We start from the raw sequence: 24,218 nt of genomic DNA, 5'->3' as shown, positions 1-24,218 counted from the left end.
CAGGTGGCACGTGGAGCCATATCTGCTGGCATGTGAGCCGTTGCCCCAGCTCATCCCCAACATGTACAGTATGTACATAGTGCTAACGATTTCCTGGTCTGATCTACCTAGCAGTGCTCACAACTGAGCTTCAAGAGGGATTCTGTTTATTGGGCAGATAATATATAGATACGACCACAATTGAGCCCAAACTTTCTGTTGCTCAGCAAGACAGTCGAGAAGTGAGTTTTATCTCATTCAGTGACCTTTCTTGCCACAGTTGTTAAGTGAATCGAAGGGAGCTTCACAAATCTGGATTCCACGGAAGAGCTGCAAGGTATTTCCATTTTTTTGTCCACCCTCTGTATTTGGGTGCCAGGGGGGATTTGCCTAGGTTCGCCTGGTGTACCCTATTTGGCTCTGCGCACAGTTGCTCAGGCCCTCATCACCTCCCATCTCGATTACAGTATTGCAATGTGCTCTACATGGGGCTACCCTTGAAAAGTGTTTGGAGACTTCAAATTGTCCAGAATCAGCCATGTGAGTTGTCATGGGTGCTCCTTGGTACACCCATATAACACCTATACTCCGTGAGCTGCACTGGCTGCCTATCAGTCTCCAGGCACAATTCAAGGTGTTGGTTGTTACCTATAAATCCCTACGTGGCTTAAAGCCAGATTATTTATGGGACCGTCTCTTGCCATATACCTCCCAGAGACCAATTAAAACAATTATCATTGTTGTTAGCTGCCCCGAGTGCACGGAGAGGGGCATCTTCAGGCTGGTGTTTCTGTCCTTGTTCTAAGGCGAACACTGCGAGACCTGAGCTGCCTTCCTTCTATAAATACTGGTGGCTGGTTGTGGTCTGATCGTGCAGAATGCAGAATCCATCAGACCACACCCAGACACCAGTATTTATAGAAGGAAGGCAGCTCAGGTCTCGCAGTGTTCGCCTTAGACCAGGGACAGAAACACCAGCCTGAAGATGACGAGTGAGACCTTGTCGAAACGTCGCCAGAAATTTCAAAATCCTACACGGGAAGAAACCCGAATATACCAAGACCGTCATACCTGTACCCGTGAAAATCTACGAATATATATATATATATATATATATATATATATATATATATATATATATATATATATATATATATATAAAGTTTGTTTGTTTGTTTGTTTATTTATTTATTTATTTATTTATTATTTAGATTTGTATGCCGCCCCTCTCCGCAGAGTTGGCCTCCTCCAGTGTTGGGGCATTCACAACTTCTGATGGCAGGCTGTTCCACTGATCAACCGTTCTGACTGTCAGGGAATTCCTCCTTAGTTCTAAGTTACTTCTCTCCTTGTTTAGTTTCCACCCATTGCTTTTTGTTCTACCCTCAGGTGCTTTGGAGAATAGTTTGTCTCCCTCTTCTTTGTGGAAACCCCTGAGATATTGGAAGACTGCTATCATGTCTCCCCGGGTCCTTCTTTTTCATTAAACTAGCCATGTTCAGTTCCTGTAACTGTTCTTTATATGTTTTAGCATATAACAGACATAAGGACTTTGAAAACGGGTCAGAAGTAGCTCCAGGGAGTCAGCCCTAACTTAGAATGGTTGCTAAGCAACCATTTGTGAGTCGGGGCCTACCTGTATCAAGGAACTGTGGATTGGAAAATGGTCATGATTTTAAAATTAAGTTAAAAGCTGCATTATCTTCTTCAAAGTCTGATAAGGAAAGTCAAGGAACATAAGTAAAATGTGTGTGAGAGAGAGAGAGAGAGAGAGAAAGGAGGGAAAGGAGGGAGAGAAAGGGAGAGAAAGAAAGGAGGTAGAGAAAGAGAGAGAGAAAGGAGGGAAAGGAGAGAAAGGAGAGAGAGAGGGAAGGAGGGAGAGAGGGAAGGAGAGAGAGAGAAAAGAGGGAAAGGAGGGAGAGAGAGAAAGAGAGAGAAAGAAAGGAGGGAGAGAAAGAGAGAGAGAAAGGAGGGAAAGGAGAGAAAGAGGGAAGGAGGGAGAAAGAGAGGGAAGGAGAGAGAGAGAAAGGAGGGAAAGGAGGGAGAAAAAAAGAGGGAAGGAGAGAGAGAGAAAGAAAGGAGGGAAACGAGGGAGAGAAAGAGAGAGAGAGAAAGGAGGGAAAGGAGGGAGAGAAAGAGAGAGAGAGAAAGGAGGGAAAGGAGGGAGAGAAAGAGAGAGAGATAGGAGGGAAAGGAGAGAGAGGGGGAAGGAGGGAGAAAGAGAGAGAGGAAAGGAGAGAGAGAGAGAGAAAGGAGGGAAAGGAGGGAGAGAAAGAGATGGGGAAGGAGATAGAGAGAGAAAGGAGGGAAAGGAGAGAGAGAAAGGAGGGAAAGGAGGGAGGGAGAGAAAGAGAGAGAGAGAAGGAGAGGGGGGATCCCTTCAATTTCCCTGCAGTTTTCTTGACAAGATTTCAGAAGTGGTTTGCCATTGCTTCCTTCTCAGGGCAGAGAGTGTGTGACTGGCTGAAAACCATCACCTGACTTTATGCCTAAGGGAGAACTGGAACTCACAGCCTCCCGGTACAAATCTCACACGGACGTATGGGCCCACCCGCCAATCAGCTGGAGCTGCGCGTTCAGTTCCATTTCGTCTACCGGAGCTATAGGGTGGCCCGGACCGGTAGCAACCCAATACTTATTCTAACTATAGAAAAACCACACTGATGAGAATGGATCCAGCAACCAGCTTCTTGCATTTCACCTTTCTTAGTAAATACAGTAATGCAAAATCTATGTCGGTTGGGGGGCAGTTGTTTAATTCACCTAGGTCACAGATTATCGCAGAGAAGCTTTGGGGATTTTGGCTTATCGAAAGCTACTCCATTCTTAGAACCCAGCCTCGCAAAGTGATCAATCATGATCTCGTTGGCAATCACATTTGGATTTTCCCTTAATCTCCCCGGGAAGCAGGCTGCAGATCCGACCTGTCCTTTAAATAGCTTATCTACATGATGTAATGTTTGTCGTCCCTGCCAGAAATGGCAACTTCTCAGCCTAGAATGAAACCCCTGTCGTGTTCCGGACGATGAATTGCTAAACCTTCAATTCCCTGGAAATTCTGCTCAATTATGCTTGTAATCTATCAGGCTTCAGATACCCTTTTAAACGGTGGTGGGTGAGTGGGGGGATGGAAATACCAGGGATGAAATGCTCCTGGTTCGAGCATGCCAGACGGTTGTCGGAGAACCAGTAACAACGGCAATGCGAGACTTTTTTTAAAGATTCAGATCTATTTACAGAAAGACCTAGACAGACTAACACAGTGGGCCCACACCAACAAAATGATGTTTAAGATCGACAAGAGCAAAATCCTTCACCTAGGCAGAAAAAACCCTGGACACACATACAACCTGGGAGAAACCCCTCTTAGCAGTAGCGACTGCGAAAGAGACCTCGGAGTCTTGGTGGGCAATCAACTAAACATGAGCCAACAATGTGCAGCAGCAGCTAAAAAAGCCAACACAATCCTAAGCTGCATCAGCAGGGGAATACACTCCAAGACCAGGGAAGTCTTAATACCACTCTACTACGCCCTGGTCCGACCACACCTGGAGTACTGTATTCAATTCTGGTCACCACACTTCAAAAGAGACATTGAAATTCTGGAGAAGGTGCAAAAAAGAGCAACCAAGATGATTAAGGGATTGGAAACCAAGACTTACGAAGAGAGACTGAGGGAACTGGGCATGGATAGCCTAGAGAAAAGGAGGGCCAGAGTGGACATGATAGCAGTCTACAAGTATACGAGGGGATGTCACAGAGAGGAGGGGATCACTTTATTTTTCAGGGCACCAGAGGGCCGGATGAGGAACAACGGCTGGAAGCTGACCAAGGAGAGATTCAACATGGAGATAAGGAGGAACTTCCTGACGGTCAGAGCGATCAACCAATGGAACAACCTACCAGCAGACGTTGTGAACTCCAACACTCTGGACATTTTTAAGAGAAGATTGAACTGCCACTTGACTGGTGTGCTATAGGGTTCCTGCTTGGGCAGGGGGGTTGAACTTGATGGCCTTCATGGTCCCTTTCAACTCTAACAATCAATCAATCAATCAATCAATCAATAATTTCTGTCATTTTTCTCCTTCCCCAATGCATTTGGGAAAGGACAATGTACGAGGGTCACCCAGAACGTAATGCATCACATTTTTTTTCTTCAACAATTATTTATTGAACACAATGAAACTTACACACAAGAAAGAATAATGTTTTTTCTACACTCCCTATCCTTCCACGTAATCTCCGTCCCGTTCTATGGCCTTCCTCCAGCGAGACACAAGGGCGTGTATGCCTGTTGGTACCACTCCTTGTTCTGGTCACGAAGCCATTTCTGCACTGTACGAATCACCTCTAATGGCCAGCGACTAATTTTATTTTTTTTATTTATTTAATTGGATTTGTATGCTGCCCCTCTCCGAGGACTCGGGGCTAGTGATGGGCGAAGCCAACGGTGTTCGGGTTTGGCAAGTTTGGACGAACTTTATGCAAAATTCGGCCGAACTCAAACTCCGAACGCTGCATGATGTCAAAGCTCCACCCCTGGAATCCCATCGTTTTTTAATTTTAGGGATTTTTTATTTTTATTTATTTTTATTTTTACGAAAAATGACATGGCAGCGGTAGGTATAGATAAATTTAGTTTGGCTTGATGTTAATGTCTTGATGTAGGTTGTGAGCCCAAGCATAGCATTACTAAATTAGCCTTAGCTTAATATCATGTCATTGTCACCACATTACAAAAAGAATGTAAAAACATTTTTTTGGGGGGGGGAAGTGCAGAGAAGAGCTACTAAGATGATTAAAGGCCAATGTTGGATGAAGGATGGATGATGTCGATGTTTGATATGCAAGTCAAAATTATGACCTGTGGTTTTAAAAATGTATTATAGTAGGTGTAGAGAATGGAGACGATGGAAGATGGGATTAAGATGTCTCCGTGCCTCCCCGGAGGATAATGGGCTGTTAAGAAGTCTGAAATATACATAAAGCAAACAAGCCACTCTTAGTGTGCATCCCAAAAGTTGTCTACTGTAATGCTTTTGCCCTTTCCTTTGTGGTTTTTGATTGAAATAGCACATTTTAAACTACATCTTTTCTTTCCGTACCAATTAGCTAAATTGGCTAAAATGCTTTTTCCACCATTTAAAAAGTTTTGATTTCTTAGGATTGTCCTCTGAGTGTGCATTATTGACAAACTTTAAAGTGAAGTGAGATCCTCTCCCACTCTCTTACATGAGGGAAAACGTGGGGTGTGTGATGGCTGCTATGCCATCTGAACACTGGAGATTGTGTCCATATGTCCATTGCCACAGTCCTGCTAGTTGTTGCTACATTTTGTGTGTGTGTGTGTGTGTTTTCTCTCTCTGGCCTCTGTTCATTTGGCACAAGGATTGTTGCTAAATATAACCTGTAATCAGCCAGCATTGGAAAAATGTGAGGTCATTATTAGAGGCTGATTCTCGGGTATCTTTTTCACTCAAATGCTCTAGAACAGTGTTTCCCAACCTTGTCAACTTAAAAGATACTTGGACTTCAACTCCCAGAATTCCCCAGCCAGCAGATGCTGGTCCCCTCCTGGACCTTATTTAACCCTTTAACATATTTAAATGTTTCAATCATGTCCCCCCTTTCCCTTCTGTCCTCCAGACTATAGAGATTGAGTTCATGAAGTCTTTCCTGATACGTTTTATGCTTAAGACCTTCCACCATTCTTGTAGCCTGTCTTTGGACCTGTTCAATTTTGTCAACATCTTTTTGTAGGTGAGGTCTCCAGAACTGAGCACAGTACTCCAAATGGGGTCTCACCAGCGCTCTATACAGCGGGATCACAATCTCCCTCTTCCTGCTTGTTATACCTCTAGCTATGCAGCCAAGCATCCTACTTGCTTTTCCTACCACACTGTTCACCCACTTTGAGACTGTCAGAAATCACTACCCCTAAATCCTTCTCTTCTGAAGTTTTTGCTAACACAGAACTGCTAATACAATACTCAGATTGAGGATTCCTTTTCCCCAATTTTCATTCACCTGAATTTTCAGCATCTTTTAGGGAGGAAAGGGGTGCGTCTTATACTCTGAAAAATATGGTACTTTCATATAAATTGATATTTCATGAACCTTCAAAGGATCGGGAGTCACTGCTCACAGTCACACATGCCCTCATCACCTCGAGGCTCGACTACTGTAACGCTCTCTACATGGGGCTACCTTTGAAGAGTGTTCGGAAACTTCAGATCGTGCAGAATGCAGCTGCGAGAGCAATCATGGGCTTTCCCAAATACGCCCATGTCACACCAACACTCCGCAGTCTGCATTGGTTGCCGATCAGTTTCCGGTCACAATTCAAAGTGTTGGTCATCACCTATAAAGCCCTTCATGGCACCGGACCAGGTTATCTCCGGAACCGCCTTCTGCCGCACAAATCCCAGCGACCAATTAGGTACCACAAAGTTGACCTTCTCCGTGTCCCGTCAACTAAACAATGTCGATTGGCGGGACCCAGGGGAAGAGCCTTCTCTGTGGCGGCCCCGGCCCTCTGGAACCAACTCCCCCCTGAGATTAGAATAGCTCCCACCCTTCTTGCCTTTCGCAAACTTCTTAAAACCCACCTTTGTCGTCAGGCATGGGGGAATTAGGATATTCTTTCCCCCTCGGCTTCCACAATTTATGAATGGTACGTTTGTATGTATGACTGGTTTTAAAATAAGGGTTTTTAGCTTCTTTAGTATTGGATTGTCGCACGTTGTTTTTATTACTGTTGTCAGCCGCCCCGAGTCTACGGAGAGGGGCGGCATACAAATCCAATAAAATGAAATGAAACATCACACCTTCATCACAGGGTTAAGACCTGAATTTCTGAAAAGCATTTTGCCTATCTCTTTTGTGTTTTCCTTAGGCAAGTTGAACTTCAGAAAGACAGCATTTAAATTAAAAAAAGGATTAACGTGTTAATTTTATGGATTTTTTTGTCCCTTCACAGGAGGATAGATGATCCCGAGCGAGGAGAGAGACATAATGAAGAGTAAATGAGGAATCCATCATCAAGAAAAAAAATTCAGAAAAATGGGGAAAAGCCTAGGATAGACATCTGTAGTCTTGCATTCAATTTTCAGACAACAACGTTTATCTTCTTGTGAGGATGGGACTGGATATTAATCTTGCATTAGGGAATGAATATCAACCTCCTTCCTGGTCTTGCTTAAGAAAACTGCCGACGGAGCCCATGAAAGAAAGAAGTTTCAGGTATAAACATTGCCTTCGAAAGCAGGCAGCAGAAAATCCATCTGTCGAAAACAATGGGATATTAAATCTATTCTAGAATTTAAAGGTCATTATGTTAGGGGTAGTGAACAGTGCAGTCAGGCAGTAGGGAAAGCAAGTAGGTTGCTTGGCTGCATAGCTAGAGGTATAACAAGTAGGAAGAGGGAGATTATGATCCCGCTATATAGAGTGCTGGTGAGACCACATTTGGAATACTGTGTTCAGTTCTGGAGACCTCACCTACAAAAAGAGATTGACAAAATTGAACGGGTCCAAAGACGGGCTACAAGAATGGTGGAAGGTCTTAAGCATAAAACGTATCAGGAAAGACTTAATGAATTCAATCTGTATAGTCTGGAGGACAGAAGGGAAAGTGGGGACATGATCGAAACATTTAAATATATTAAAGGGTTAAATAAGGTCCAGGAGGGAAGTGTTTTTAATAGGAAAGTGAACACAAGAACAAGAGGACACAATCTGAAGTTAGTTGGGGGAAAGATCAAAAGCAACATGAGAAAATATTATTTTACTGAAAGAGTAGTAGATCCTTGGAACAAACTTCCAGCAGACGTGGTAGATAAATCCACAGTAACTGAATTTAAACATGTCTGGGATAAACATATATCCATCCTAAGATAAAATACAGAAAATAGTATAAGGGCAGACTAGATGGACCGTGAGGTCTTTTTCTGCCGTCAGACTTCTATGTTTCTATGTTACATTTTTGTTAAGAAGTAAGCAGTGATCTCTGAATTGTCAGAGATACCTAAGTACAGAAGAAACATGGAGGTGTAGCAGATATCCAACTGATAGCACAGAGATATGAGTAAAGGCTGAGTAAGACAAACCAGATACATTAAGTTTATAAAATATTATTTACTCTTGGCAACTATCTTAGTCAAGAACAGTCCTAGTCATACACAATTAAAACAGTCAATGCATATACAATACTATAAGTTTTAGTTCTTCAGCTTATGTTCTGTCGGGCTCTCTGGTAAACTCCTCCCAAAAATTCACAGGTACAAATTTCAGACACACACACGTTTGAAAATTCAAAACAATGTTCTTTATAATGAAAATTCACTTAAACCAAGCCCTCTTTTGGTATAGCAAAGAGCACTTGTTTCCAAACAAACTGGTAATTTGTACAAGTCTCTTATCAGTTCTGTGATACTTAGCTTGCAGCCGTGAGGCAATTCACAGTCCTTCTTCTTTCACAAAGTGAAACACACTTTGCTCTGGTTTAGTTTCAAAGTGGGGAAAAATCAGCACACAAAAGGTCAAAGTCAGTAAAGCAGGCAGGAAACACAATGATCAGATAATCCTCCACAATGGCCAAACCCACAGGCTGCTATTTATAGCAGCCTCACTAATTACCACAGCCCCACCCAACCACAGGTGGCCTCATCTCTCAATTGTTGTTGCCTATGCATTGCTCTCCGCATGCATGGCTGTATCATCAACTCTTGTTCTGAATCCAAGGAGGAGCTAGATAATCGATCTCCTTCTGAGCTGTCTGCCCCACTCTCCTCCTCCCTGTCACTCATGTCTTCTTGGTCAGAGGAGCCTTCATTAGGAGATTCCACCAGGGGGCAAAACAGGCCTGCAGCATGTGGATGTCTCCCCCACATCCACAGTCCTTGGGGCAGGAGCTGGGCCAGAGCTAACCACAACAGCTTACAAATACATAAACCTTCATTTGAATGCAGAGTTTCCACTACAGCATTGTCACATAGACAAAACAGAAATAGCAGTGAATAGCAGAGAGTGAACCACGCTTCTGGCTCCCTCTTGTGGTCATCCAAAACACTAGCTCTTAAAGCAATAGTGTCCTAATACATGTAAGCATACATTGTTGGGTTATGTTATAGAAACATAGAAACATAGAAGTCTGACGGCAGAAAAAGACCTCATGGTCCATCTAGTCTGCCCTTATACTATTTCCTGTATTTTATCTTAGGATGGATATATGTTTATCCCAGGCATGTTTAAATTCAGTTACTGTGGATTTATCTACCACGTCTGCTGGAAGTTTGTTCCAAGCATCTACTACTCTTTCAGTAAAATAATCTCCCTCTTCCTGCTTGTTATACCTCTAGCTATGCAGCCAAGCATCCTACTTGCTTTCCCTACCACCTGATTGCACTGTTCACCCATTTTGAAACTCTCAGAAATCACTACCCCTAAATCCTTCTCTTCTGAAGTTTTTGCTAACCCAGAACTGCCAATACAATACTCTGATTGAGGATTCCTTTTCCCCAAGTGCATTATTTTACATTTGGAAACATTAAACTTCAGTTTCCATTGCTTTGACCATTTATCTAGTAAAGCTAAATCATTTACCATATTACAGACCCCTCCAGGAATATCAACCCTATTGCACACTTTAGAGTCATCGGCAAATAGGCAAACCTTCCCTACCAAACCTTCCCCTATGTCACTCACAAACATATTAAAAAGAATAGGACCCAAAACAGACCCTTATATACTGTATTGCCAAACTCAACTAGTTATGTACACAGCACTAACCATGTTCAGGAATTGAAAGATGAGGAGGGTCATCTAAAACTAGTTTTGCCCCCACTCAATCCCTCATCTAAATTGATGCTTTTAAGTTAAAAAGTTTTCTTTGGAAAAACACTTGGAGATCTTCGTTGTCCTAGTGCCGTGATGGCAAACCTATGGCGCGTGTGCTAGAGGTGGCACGCAGGGCCCTCTCTGTTGGCACATGCACCATTACCCCAGGTCAGATCTCTGTGGTATTTCAGATATAACACATTTGGAAGGGACCTTGCAGGTCATCTAGTCCAACTCACTGCCCAAGCAGGAGACTCTTACATCTGCCTCCACCCAGGATCAAACTCACAATCTCCCGATTGGGAGGCAAGAGCTCTACCTCTAGGCCACAGCAGCTGTTTCTTTCATGAGCTTCTGTTTCTCTGCAAACCACAAAACAGAAGCTCACGAAAGATAAAGGTCTTACCTCTTGCCTCACAGCCAGTGTTGGGATGCCTTGCTTCCACTGGTCTTTGAGTCTCTATGAACGTACTGCACATTCTCTGGATCCTGCCTGCCAAACAATGTTGGTTGTTGGGGAAGAGCCTTCTCTGTGGCAGCTCCGATCTTTTAGAACCAACTGCTCCAGGTGATTCGCACTATCCCCTGCCCTACCGGCCTTCTGGAAAGCCATTAAGACTTGGCTTTTCCGACGGACCTGGGACAATGAATAACTGAATGTTTGAATGGTTTAATAGGGTTATTGATTGTGTTTATATTTTGTTTCGATACTGTAATTTTTATAATTGGTTTTTATATGTTGTTAGCCATTTAGTATTGTGGCTGGATCACAGCTAGCTCCTTTAATCACAGACTTTGAAGAGGAGGAACCGGGTCCATCTGTTGTGAGCCGCCCCGAGTCTTCGGAGAGGGGCAGCATACAAATCTAATAAATTGAATTGAATTGAATTGAGCATCATAGCCCCGTGTGGCTATTAGAGGAGTTGGATAGTGAGGATAAGGAAGGGCTGGAGATTGAATGTCCTGCAGAGAATATAGAACATCCAGCTAGGGCCTTGTCTGGGTCTGATGAGGAAGGGGAGATTGTGGATCCTACTTTAGATGCAAGGGTGAGAAGAATGCGTGGGAGATAAGAGCAGTTACGCAGACTAAAGGGAGGCCTTGAATACTGCTTTGCGCAATGTGTAATCACAGAGTGTTTAAAAGGGGAGGAGACTGGGAGGTAATCAACATTTATAACCGCAAGAGCAAGTTAAGAGTTTTCCCCCCTATCAAATGTTGTTGCAGTCTTGACAAAATATAGCTTTGAGAAGACTGTGAGTATTTCTGCTTCAGCCAAGCTACAGGCTTTAAGTTACAACTCTGTTTTGGAACATTCCTTATAAGTTTTGCTGCTCACTTTGAATTTTGGCAGTCGAAGGGCATTCTTTGCTTTAATTTGTGGTTTTCAACAAGTTTGCTTGTACAATAGACCAGTGTTTCCCAATCTTGGCAACTTGAAGATATCTGGACTTCAACTCCCAGAATTCCCCAACCAGCATTCGTTGGGGAATTCTGGGAGTTGAAGTCCAAATATCTTCAAGTTGCCATGGTTGGGAAACACTGCAATAGACTATTATACTTCCCATCATAGTTCCCTCTAAGCTGAGCAGTGAGCAATCGCTCACTTAAAAATCATCATCAACTCAGAGTTTTCCAAACCTGCCCAGAAGCCGAGAGGGAAGGAGAGAGAGAGAAAGAGAGGAAGAGAGAGAAACAGATAGAAAAAAGAGAGGGAGGAAAAGAGAAAGAAAAAGAATGGGAGTAAGGAAGAGAGAAAGAAAATCAAAATCTAGTTTGAAACTAGCTTAACTATTTAAGTGGCATTTTGATAGTGATAGAGTTGCCCTATTGTGAGCTCACTGTTATAGACACACAGTACAGTATTTTATTTTGAAATTCTCTGAAGGCAAAACAGGGTGGGCTTTTTTGTTTGTTTGTTTGTTTGTTTGTTTCTTTATTTATTATTTCTGTGCCGCCCAGTCCGAAGGGACTGCCGCTCAGACACTATACTTTTCCGACCCCCCCCCCAAAAAAAAATTAGAGGGAACACTGCTTCCCATATCTGTATCTGAGTATTAATTGGGATTTAAGTGCTAACTGGTCATCGACTCAGAGTCCACTGGAATTGGGCAGCATATAAATCTTGTTAAACAATAAACAAACAAGCAATAAACTTGGGTAACTGGAGACTGTTTCACTTAATGGGATTTCATTACAGGGCAAGGCAGGAGTAGACTCTGCACCATGGCAGAGAAGTGTGATTACATTGCAAGCGTCTACGGTTACGATCTGGGTTGCCGTTTCGTCAACTTCAGGCCGTTGGGCTTCGGTGTGAACGGGCTGGTCCTGTCCGCCGGTCGACAGCAAGAGCTGCTGCAAAGTCGCCGTGAAGAAGATCGCCATCAGCGACGCCCAGAGCTTGAAGCATGCATTCCGGGAGATCAAGATAATCCGCCGACTGGATCACGACAATATCGTCAAGGTCTACGACGTCTTAGGGCCCAAAGGGGCAGACCTCCAAGGAGACCTGTTCAAATTCAACATGGTGTACATCATCCAGGAATACATGGAGACGGACCTGGCCCGTCTGTTGGAGCAAGGGCCTCTTTCAGAGGAACACACCAAACTTTTCATGTACCAGTTGCTCAGGGGCCTGAAATACATCCATTCAGCCAACGTCTTACATAGGGATTTAAAACCAGCCAACATTTTCATCAATACGAATGACCTGGTGTTGAAGATCGGTGACTTTGGATTGGCCCGAGTTGTGGACCAACATTACTCACACAAGGTAATGACTTCGCATTTTTACCCCATAATAATCGCTGTTTATTTTTTATTTATTTATTTATTTATTTGTCAAACAAATATTATTATTATTATTATTATTACTATTATTATTATTATTATTATTTATTAGAGTTGTAGGCCGCCCCTCTCCGTAGACTCGGGGCGACTCACAACAATAACAAAGACAATGTAAGAACAAATCTAATAATTTAAAAACACTAAAAACCCATTATTAAAAGCAAACATACACACCAAACATACCATGTATAAACTGTATAGGCCCGGGGGAGATGTCTCAGTTCCCCCATGCCTGACGGCAGAGATGGGTCTTAAGAACTTTACGAAAGGCAAGGAGGGGTGGGGGCAGTTCTAATCTCCGGGGCGAGCTGGTTCCAGAGGGTCGGGGCCGCCACAGAGAAGGCTCTTCTCCTGGGTCCCACCAAACAACATTGTTTAGTTGACAGGACCCAGAGAAGGCCAACTCTGTGGGACCTAACTGGTCGCTGGGATTTGTGTGGCAGAAGTATAGTATTATAGTACATATTAACATAACATAACATAACATAACATAACATAACATAACATAACATAAGTAGAACGTAGTAATAGAAAGGATAATAAGACAATAGGACAAGGACATTGGGCACAAAAGTGCACTTATGCACGCCCCTTACAGACATCTTAGAAAAGGGGAGAGGTCAATTGTAGATAATGCAAGGTTGAAGATTTTGGGGTTGGGGGAAGCAACAACAGAGTCAGGTAATGAGTTCCAGGCGGTGACCACTCTATTGCTGAAATCGTATTTTCTGCAGTCAAGTTTGGAGCGATTTACATTCAGTTTGTATCTATTACGTGCTCTTGTGTTGTTGTTGTTGTTAAAGGTGAAGTAGTCACTGACAGGGAGTACATTATGATGTGTGATTTTATGAACAGCAGTTAAATCAGTTCGGAGACGACGTAGTTGTAAATTTTCTAGATTTAGTATTTGAAGTCTGGAGGAGTAGGGTAATTTGTTATGTGAGGAGGAGTGGAGGACTCTTCTTGTGAAGTATTTCTGGACTCCTTCAATTGTATTAATATCTGATATGCAGTGTGGATTCCACACGGTTGAACTATATTCTAGAATAGGTTTGCAGACAACGATATCATAGAAACATAGAAACATAGAAGACTGACAGCAAAAAAAGACCTCATGGTCCATCTAGTCTGCCCTTATACTATTTTCTGTATTTTATCTTAGAATGGATATATGTTTATCCCAGGCATGTTTAAATTCAATTACTGTGGATTTACCTACCACGTCTGCTGGAAGTTTGTTCCAAGGATCTACTACTCTTTTAGTAAAATAATATTTTCTCATGTTGCTTTTGATCCTTCCCCCAACTAACTTCAGATTGTGTCCACTTGTTCTTGTGTTCACTTTCCTATTAAAAACACTTCCCTCCTGGACCTTATATCAGATTTACAATCCCAGATAAATCTCGGGCTTTGTGAGATTTGTTTCTTCCAGTCATATATTTAAATGTTTCTATGTTAATAGCAATAACACTTAGAGTTATAAACTGCTTCATGGTGCTTTTATAGCCCTCTCTAAACAGTTTACAGAGTCAGCCTATCGCTTCAGTGAAGAACTGCTTGTCTTTGGCACTACCAATGCGCCCTCTGTCTCAGGTGGGCGTGCGCCCATTGGCGTGAAATTCGGTTTCTGCACATGTGTGGCAAGCAAAATTTCATGCTAGGACACCCGTTGAGAGCAAGATTTCCGTGATTTTCACCGCTATTTTTGCTTCCCCAAATGCATAGAAGCAAAAAATTGGCAAAAATTTCTGATTTCTCACTGGCGTGAGCATCCTCATACAAGATTTCACTTGCTGTGCATGGGCCGAAGGCAAATCTTGTGCGGGGAAGCACGGGGGCGCGCAGTTGCACAGGCAGATCCCATTTCCCCTTTTTTTTAAAAAAAGAAAGAAAAAGTTTTATTTAAATACATATACACACAGTACAAAACACACACGTTTAAAAAGAAAATTGGACGAATGTGAGACAAACCTGTAGCCCCACCCAACCACAGGTGGCCTCACTTATCTCCTGTAATAATCCTTCAGTTGTTCTCTCCTATGCATCACTCTAGGCATGCGTGGGTCCGTCATAAGTTCTTGTTCAGAATCTTGTTCAGGGATGATAAGGATGATTGATCTCCTCCTGGGCTGTCTGCCAAACTCCCCTCTTCCCAGCTACTCACGCTTCCTTCGTCAGAGGAGACTTCATCGGGAGATTCTATCGGGAGCAAAACAGGCCTGTGGCATGGGGAGGTTTCCCCCACATCCACCTCCACATTCCTTGGGACAGGAGCTGGGCCAGAGCCAACCACAACAGATTTCCATATTTCCATTAAACATTTTTCACCAGGCAATTGCTCTTTATATTGTGTCAGTTTGACCTTTTCTCTAACCAACAGTAAAATAGGTCCCAACAATTATAAAATACAGACTCTTCCTTGTTTTTCAGTTCTAGAGTTAATTTATTCATCTCTGCACAAGATGTAATTTTCTCTAGTATCTCCTCCTCCTACGGTAACCTTTCATTTTTCCAATGTTGTGCATATGCTAGCCTAGCCACCGTTGTTATGTGGATGACCAAATATATCGGTAACTGAGCTCCTTGCTTAATCTGTTATCATACTGAACTTTCTGGGTTCAGTACCAAACCTTAAAATGTTACTGTGCTCATCAACAAATGAGTCTTTATTTATTAATAAATAAATAAAATGCTGTCTATCATTCATCCTTTTTGTGGCTATTCAAATAATGTGATTTAATCCATTGAAAATAAGTCCAAGCACCTATTTGAAAACGTATCTTGGCCGGTAAGCTACTCCCACCCAGTCACATGACCTTTAAGCCAACCCTGGTCACATGATTGTCAAACCACTCTCACCTGATCACATGGCCGGCAAGCCACTCCTACCTGGTCACATGACTATCAAGCCACATCCACACAATAAGCCACGCCCCTGGAATTGCTCCGCAACACCCCACCCCCATTTGAGAAACACTAAATTAGACATTGTGAACACTGATTGATGTCTTCTCTCTCATGCTCCCTTGTCCACACTTTAACATCTTTACAAGTAAGATGCTTTCATGTGTATGGGCATAAAGTCACAATTCAATAGGTAAGCAAGTTCTGGCACATCAGTGCTTTCATCCCAAGTTCTTTGTCCCTCAATAGATATACCTAAGGAATTAAACCGTCTCCGTCAAATAATAGCGTCAACTCTGCAGAGCATCATTTTAAATGGTACAGCATAATTACCGCAGATAAAAGAGAGCTTGAAAACATGCATCTTGCAACTGGGTGTAAACTTGAGAAAGATACGAATGTCTCCCACCTCCCACTGTTAAAATAAATGTGCCAGTTTAAACAAGGCAGACATTTTAGTAAATATTTGGTATTGTAACTATTATCACACCTCATGCTGTTAAAACACACACACAAAAGGGGCCTCCTTGTTCCATGCTGTACATCTGTCATTTGGCTTCTGAAAGATGCTTATTGCCTCTTTCCTAGCAAATGTTCTTCTTACCTTTTGCAGACTCAAAAGAAACGAGAGGCGTTTGCTGCAGGGATTAAACAAAGATGGGGGGGCCATGCTGTGCTAATTAATTCCAGCGGGAGCTGGGTCCCTTCTGATATTTTCTCCTTCTTCTAATCTCTCTTAGAAATGTCTTGTTTCTCCGGTAATGTTTAAGTAAATTCCTGCTCTGACATATATATCCTGCTGGGCTATCAGGGCTTTGTTGCTGAAGTAATACAGTGGTACCTCTACCTAAGAACGCCTCTACTTATGAACTTTTCTAGATAAGAACCGGGTGTTCAAGATTTTTTTTGCCTCTTCTCAAGAACCATTTTCCACTTACAAACCTGGGCCTCCGAAACTGTAACTGGAAAACCAGGGAGAAGCCTCTGTGGGGCCTCTCTAGGAATTTCCTGGGAGGAAACAGGGCCGGAAAAGGCGGGGAGAAGCCTCCATGGGGCCTCTCTAGGAATCTCCTGGGAGGAAACGGCTGGAAAAGGTGGGGAGAAGCCTCTGTGGGGCCTCTCTAGGAATCTCCTGGGAGGAAACAGGGCCAGAAAAGGCAGGGAGAAGCCTCCGTGGGACCTCTCTAGGAATCTCCTGGGAGGAAACAGGGCCAGAAAAGGTGGGGAGAAGCCTCCGTGGGGCCTCTCTAGGAATATCCTGGGAGGAAACAGAGCCGGGAAAGGCGGGGAGAAGCCTCCATGGGGCCTCTCTAGGAATCTCCTGGGAGGAAACAGGGCCGGAAAAGGTGGGGAGAAGCCTCCGTGGGGCCTCTCTAGGAATCTCCTGGGAGGAAACAGGGCTGGAAAAGGTGGGGAGAAGCCTCTGTGGGGCCTCTCTAGGAATATCCTGGGAGGAAACAGGGCCAGAAAAGGTGGGGAGAAGCCTCTGTGGGGCCTCTCTAGGAATATCCTGGGAGGAAACAGAGCTGGAAAAGGCGGGGAGAAGCCTTCGTGGGGCCTCTCTAGGAATCTCCTGGGAGGAAACAGGGCCAGAAAAGGCAGGGAGAAGCCTCCGTGGGGCCTCTCTAGGAATATCCTGGGAGGAAACAGGGTTGGAAAAGGTGGGAAGAAGCCTCCATGGGGCCTCTCTAGGAATCTCCTGAGAGGAAACAGGGCCACAAAAGGCGGGGAGAAGCCTCCGTGGGGCCTCTCTAGGAATATCCTGGGAGGAAATGGGGCTGGAAAAGGTGGGGAGAAGTTTCTCTGGGGCGTCTCTAGGAATCGCTGTGGAGGAAACAGGGCTGGAAAAGGCCGGGAGGCCTCTGTGGGGCCTCTCTAGGAATCTCCTTGGAGGAAACAGGGCCGGAAAAGGCAGGGAGAAGCCTCCGTGGGGCCTTTCTAGGAATATCCTGGGAGGAAACAGAACCTCCACCTTCCCATTATTTGCTTTTACATTGATTCCTATGGGAAAAATTGCTTCTTCTTGCAAACTTTTCTATTTAAGAACCTGGTCATGGAACGAATTAAGTTCCTAAGTAGAGGTTTATTATTTAGATTTATTTATTATTTAGTTTGTATGCCGCCCCTCTCCGCCGTGTAGGCAAGGTTGGGCTGATGGGGGCTCACAGGGGTTCGGAAGATTCTGTGCAATTTGGAGAACCTATTCCTGGCTGGCCCTGTCCACCCCTCCCCTCCCAAGAGCCCCCTGCAGCCCATTTTTGGTGCAGTTAAGTGCAGGGGCCATGCGGAGGCTTGGTTAGGGTGAAAAATGGCCTACTGGAAGTTTGGGAAGGGTGGAAATGGGCTCATTTCTGGCCTCCAGAGGGCCTCCAGAGCTCGGGGAGCAATAGCTAGTTGTTACTGGAACGGTAAAGAACACCACACCAGTAGTAAAAATTGAGCTGCACCCGCAGTTTCAAACGTGTTGCAGGCATGTGCGTCCCAGCATGCGTAGAAACAAAAAAAATGCTGAAATTTCACGCATGCATCGCCTTGCAATATTTTGCTTCCTGCAAATGCGCAGAAGCAAAATCTCACTGGGGCGCACACAGGCCTAGAGTAGAAGCAAAGCTGCATGCATAGCGCACTGGTAGTTGTTCTGATTTCAGGCTGATTCGTATAACATCATTTTTATCTCCAAAGTAAGTAGATAAGCTTTGGAAGTAACATGAAAGACATTCCACAAGTCATTCTAAAATTTATGGCTAGTTAGAGCTAGCCAGGAGTCATAAAGAAACAAATAATAAATCACTCATTATGCTTACGCTTCAGAGTAAGTTCGGAACGCAGCCATTCTTGTTTGCAAGATTGAAACAGATTTACTGTCTCTTCCGTTTCACAACCGGACATGACATAATTCATTAATTAATTACTTTCTATTATCTCCACTGTCTTTCTTCCCTGCATTTTTGCGACCTTCGAAAAAGAGCATCTCTCCATCTGTGGTCTCCCCCATTTGAGCCACTTGAACTCAGAGAGTGAGAGACAGAGAGAGACAGACAGAGAGAGAGAGACAGACAGAGAGACAGAGACAGAGAGAGAGAGAGAGAAAGAGAGAGAGACACACAGACAGAGAGACACAGAGACAGAAAGAGAGTGACAGAGAGAGAGAGAGAAACAGAGAGACATAGAGAGACAGACAGACAATGAGACTGAGAATTTGGAATTTTTAAAATACTGTAGCAGCAACAGAAGATCACATTTCGTGTGCTGCTAAAGAAAGTCATGGCTTTAAAACAGGGTACCATCTTCTCATCAGGGAATAAAAGATAATGATAGGAAACCGGCTGCATGCTCCTGTGAGTAAATTACTACCTTTTTCAGAGCTCATCCATGGGATTAATAAGAGGGCTGCGATGGAGATGTCAGCTCGCACCTGCCAGAAGCCGCAGCCAACGTGACGGGAATGCCCTACCTTCTTTCGCAGACACTTTTCAAAATTGTTTTTTTTATTTTTCTCCCCTGCACGCTGTATGCACGTGGGGGGGAAGGGGAAAAGGTCTAAATTAAGATGAAATTGTTATTATTTTTTTGCTGTCATGGAGAACGAGGGGACCTTGCAAAGGGGCTTGAAAAGAGGAGATTTTTAACCACGAGTTACCTCCGAGTGCGGAGAATTCAGTTTTGGCCAGATGGTAGGGGAATTTCCAGTTCGCAGCACGGCTGCTTCCTCCCACCACCAGATGCACCAAGCTAGCGGGAGCGTTGTTCCAGTTTTACATATTTACATTTTGTCTTCCCTAATTTAGGAAAACACGTCACGGCCAGTGGGAACACTTCCTTGCGTCTGTGTGAGTTTCTGACTCCGTTTGCTTTGGAATGGGAACAAAACGCTTAGCATTTTGCAAAGACGGGGTTTGTAAATCCACAGTAATTGAATTTAAACGTGCCTGGGATAAACATAAATCCATCCTAAGATAAAATACAGGAGGCCTATAAAACCCTTCATGGCATCGGACCAGAATATCTCCGGGACCGCCTTCTGCCGCACGAATCCCAGCGACCGGTTAGGTCCCACAGAGTTGGCCTTCTCCAGGTCCCGTCGACTAAGCAATGTCGTTTGGCGGGACCCAGGAGAAGAGCCTTCTCTGTGGCGGCCCCGACCCTCTGGAACCAGCTCCCCCCAGATATCAGAGTTGCCCCCACCCTCCTTGCCTTTCGCAAGCTCCTTAAAACCCACCTCTGTTGTCAGGCATGGGGGAATTGAAATTTCTCTTCCCCCTAGGCTTCTAGAATTTATACATGGTATGCTTGTATGTATGAGTGGTTTTTTAAATTGGGGGTTTTTTAGATTGTTTTTAATATTAGATTTGCTTACATTGTCTTTTTATATTGTTGTTAGCCGCCCCGAGTCTTCGGAGAGGGGTGGCATACAAATCTAATAAATAATAATAATAATAATAAAAGATAATAGAAGGGCAGACGAGATGGACCATGAGGTCTTTTTCTGTGGCCAGTCTTCTATGTTTCTAAGACTTTGGCTCCCTTACAGATTGTTCTGGTTTCTGGTAGAAGTATAGTAATTACAAATAACTCTCATTAAATGCATAATTTCATGAATAAAGCAATTCCATTTATTTCTCTGCTCTCCTGTATTTTCAACACATTCCAGACATCACTCGGTCAGTTATCTCTCTCTCAGCCGCATTCCTCACATTCCTTTTCCTGCTTCACTTAGACAAGATTTATTTCCTAACTACATTGCTTTTAAAAAGACAGCAGCACTGACTAAATACAATACAAAATACTTTGGCTTACTTAGCGTGGCGAAAAACCCCTCCATATTTCTTTTCAGCAATGTTGAAACTCCACCCTTCTTCTCCACTAGCCCCCTGACGTGCCAAATATCTCACTACAATATTTAACCCATTCTTCTCCTTAATATCTTCTTCCAGACCTTTGCTCTCTACGTTTCTGAATCCTTCGGAATTTAGGATTAACCCAGCGAGTGTCTGATTCTCCCTCACTAGATCCTGAACTCATAGCCCCATCCTGTGGCTGGCCTCCCACCTGTTCTACTACCTGTAACCCCGGGTCCCCCACTACTTCATAAACACTATCTGAATCTGAGTCCTCAATATCTTCATCATCCTCCAACTGATCAAGGGTATGTACAACCCAGGTGGGAGGTCGAGAATTGAGGGCTTATTGGAAAGCATCAGATACCACCATCTACTTTCCCAACTCAGGTCTTAACTCTGTTGTCAGCTTACTTTCATTCAATAGATATTGTACTTTTTTTGTCCAAAAGGACAACCTATCTACCACATTTTTCAGAGTATATGACACACCCTTTTCTTCCCTAAATGAGGCTGAAAATTCAGATGCGTCTTATATTCCGGATGTAGCTTTTTTCTAAACTTCCTAACTAGGTGCTAATGATCTTCCCAGCTCTTACTTTGCAGGTTGTTTCATTGTTACTCTTTGCAAAGGGTTAGAGTCTGGGCGAGGTCAAAAATTTCTGGGCCGCAGTAGTTTAAGAAAATTGCCCGCTTTCGGTCGGCGTCCCGCATTCCGGCGGCTTCGAGGAAAATTTCGAACTTGGCCATGTAGGCGTCCCAGGATGACTTCTCCGGATCGAAGTATTCAGGAGCCCGGCCGATTTGAAGGTTGTTCATCTTGCACGCGTGGTTCCTCCGTCCGTCGTCGCCAGTGAAGAATACTGAGACAGGCAGGTTCAATGATGGTTCCTTTATTTAGCTCTTTTTAGGAAAGTGACATTCAGCAGGGAACGTGTCTGCTGTCAATGAGAAAAGCCGCTCTATTTATACTTTCGCGGCTCCCGCCAAAAGAGAACTGTCATGCGTCTGAACCAATCAGACGCGACCTCTTATTATTTACATTATCTGCCCGGAGACAGCTTGTACAAGGATTCAACTTATTTACATAGGATTTAACATTTTCCAAGCCCTAAGTCTTTGCAGGATTTTTTTTCATTGCTCTAACTTGTTCCAAATGTTTTTTTCCAGCCCTAACCAGGTGTTAACGATGTTCCCAGCTCTTACCCACTTGCAAGCTCTTTCATTGTTACTCTCTGCAAAGAATGTTTTCCAAGTCCTAAGTCTTTGCGGGTTTTTTTTCATTGCTCTAACTTGTTCCAAATGTTTCTTTTCAGCCCTAACCAGGTGTTAACGATGTTCCCAGCTCTTACCCACTTGCAAGCTCTTTCATTGTTACTGTCTGCAAAGAATGTTTTCCAAGTCATCTTTGTAGTTTTTCTTCATTGCTCTATTTGCTCCAAAGGTTTCTTTCCAGCCCTAACCAGGTGCTAACGATGTTCCCAGCTCTTACTGGCTTGCAAGCTCTTTCATTGTTACTCTCTCTGAATAAGGTTTTTTTTAAAGCCCTAACCAGGGGCTAAAATAATGTGCTGAAGCTGACCAGACTATGGATGCTAGCCAGGTGAATATCTGGTAAGCAGATTATTTTCCCTATTTTCCTCCCCAAATACTAAGGTGCGTCTTAAATTCCAGTGCGTCTTATACTCCGAAATATATGGTAGATCCTTTCCACTTCTGCGCAAAGGCGATTCTTGCTGCTGTCATTAGGCCAAATGGTTTTAGTGGGACCCTACCAGCTCTTCATCAGAAATATGATTCCTTAATCAAGATTCAATCAAAATTGTCTTTAATCAAGGCCAGAGGTGGGGAGCCACAGATCTTTTATGACTTGACATGGATGGCTTGGCTCAAGAATTCTTGGCAAATGGTTCATATTCATGACAGTTGCAGTATCTTAGGGCGATATGATCCCTTTTTGTGACCTGTGGGCAAGCAAATTGAATGGGAAGGTCAGATTCATTTTACCATGTTATTAACTTAACTGCAGTGATTCACTTAGAACTGTGACATGATAGGTTTAAAATTGGGCAAGGCTTGTTTAAAAAATGTCTTGCTTAATGACATGAATTTTGGGTTCAGTTTGATTTGATTTGATTTATTGGATTTGTATGCCGCCCCTCTCCAGTTGTGGTCATACATCAGGTGGGTAGGTAGGTAGGTAGGTAGATGGACGGATGGACGGAAAGACAGACAGACAGACATAGCTAGATGATAGATAGATAGATGATAGATAGACAGAGAGGCAGACAGACAGACATAGCTAGGTGATAGATAGCTAGATGATAGATAGACAGAGAGGCAGACAGACAGACATAGCTAGATGATAGATAGATAGATGATAGACAGACAGACAGACATAGCTAGATGATAGATAGATAGATGATAGACAGACAGACAGACATCGCTAGATGATAGATAGATAAATGATAGATAGACAGACAGACAGACAAACATAGCTAGATGATAGAGAGATAGATGATTGATAGATAGACAGACAGACAGACATAGCTAGATGATAGATAAAATAACTAGATAGCTAGATAGCTAGATAGATGGATGGATGGGTGGGTGGGTGGGTGGGTGGGTGGGTAGACAGACAAATAGACAGACAGACACAGACAGGCAGACAGACATAGATGATAGATAGGTAGATAGATAGACAGACATAGATAGATGATAGATAGATGATGGATGGATAGATGGATTGTAGATAGATGATGGGTGGATGGATGGATGGATGATAGATAGATGATAGACAGACAGACAGACATAGATAGATAGATAGATAGATAGATAGATAATAGATAGATGATGGATGGATGGATGATAGATAAATGATAGACAGACAGACAGATAGACAGACATAGATAGATGATAGATAGATGGATGGATGGATGATAGATAGCTAGATGATAGACAGACAGAGAGATAGACAGACATAGATAGATGATAGACCATAGATAGATAGACAGATACCATAAAACTGTAAAATATCATAGCTGTGGGGCAGCAGAAATCTGGTAACTGAAAATATTATTTCCAAGTGGATTTTTCTCTTAGTTTCAGCTGTCTTGGCTAAAATCAGGAGCCACTTAGAAGATCAGTCTCCGGTGACATTTAATAATTGAGCCAACAGATACTCAGCCCATGTGGCATCACTTCACCTTTGGCACAAGAAAAACATTCTGAGAAAACACAGCGTAGCATTCAGTATGGAGGCAATTGGATGTCTCTGGAAAAACAGCCAATATGGAATGAATGGCTGTATTTAGTTCGAAGAAGAAGCTGAGGGGGAAAAATGATGGCCATCTGTCAAAAATTAGAAAGGCCATTGTGGAAAATGTGGAGCTGTTTTTTTTCTGTGCAATTTAAAGGAACAGACCAATTTTGTATAAAATATTATTTTATTGAATAAAATAAAATATTATTTTACTGAAAGAGTAGTAGATCCTTGGAACAAACTTCCAGCAGACGTGGTTAATAAATCCACAGTAACTGCATTTAAACATGCCTGGGATAAACATATATCCATCCTAAGATAAAATATAGGAAATAGTATAAGGGCAGACTAGATGGACCATGAGGTCTTTTTCTGCCGTCAGTCTTCTATGTTTCTATGTTTCTAAAGCGCACTGGTAGTGGTGGTATCAGCAACTCCCACCTTCTGTGCATGTGCGCTGGGGGGCAGCAGAGGGGAGCAGGGAGGCTATCGCGCATTCGTCTGCCCTTTTGGCCCCTGAGAAAAAAAAATTCGCCATCTCTGTT

The 24,218-nt window shown here is 43.3% G+C and overlaps 1 protein-coding gene across 1 annotated transcript in view; it reads left to right on the top strand.

Moving 5' to 3' along the window:
- MAPK4 (mitogen-activated protein kinase 4) overlaps window positions 1-24,218 on the top strand; it is a 109,415-nt gene that overhangs the window by 45,502 nt on the left and 39,695 nt on the right. Inside the window, 3 exon segments of the mRNA XM_070743564.1 lie at window positions 6,962-7,224; window positions 12,020-12,156; window positions 12,158-12,592. Of these exon segments, the coding sequence (XP_070599665.1) occupies window positions 12,046-12,156; window positions 12,158-12,592 (546 nt within the window). The 5' untranslated portion in view covers window positions 6,962-7,224; window positions 12,020-12,045.

This window comes from Erythrolamprus reginae, chromosome 2 (assembly GCF_031021105.1).
Source record: "Erythrolamprus reginae isolate rEryReg1 chromosome 2, rEryReg1.hap1, whole genome shotgun sequence".
Lineage (NCBI taxonomy): Eukaryota > Metazoa > Chordata > Lepidosauria > Squamata > Dipsadidae > Erythrolamprus > Erythrolamprus reginae.
This window is presented reverse-complemented; position numbering and strand designations above follow the sequence as displayed.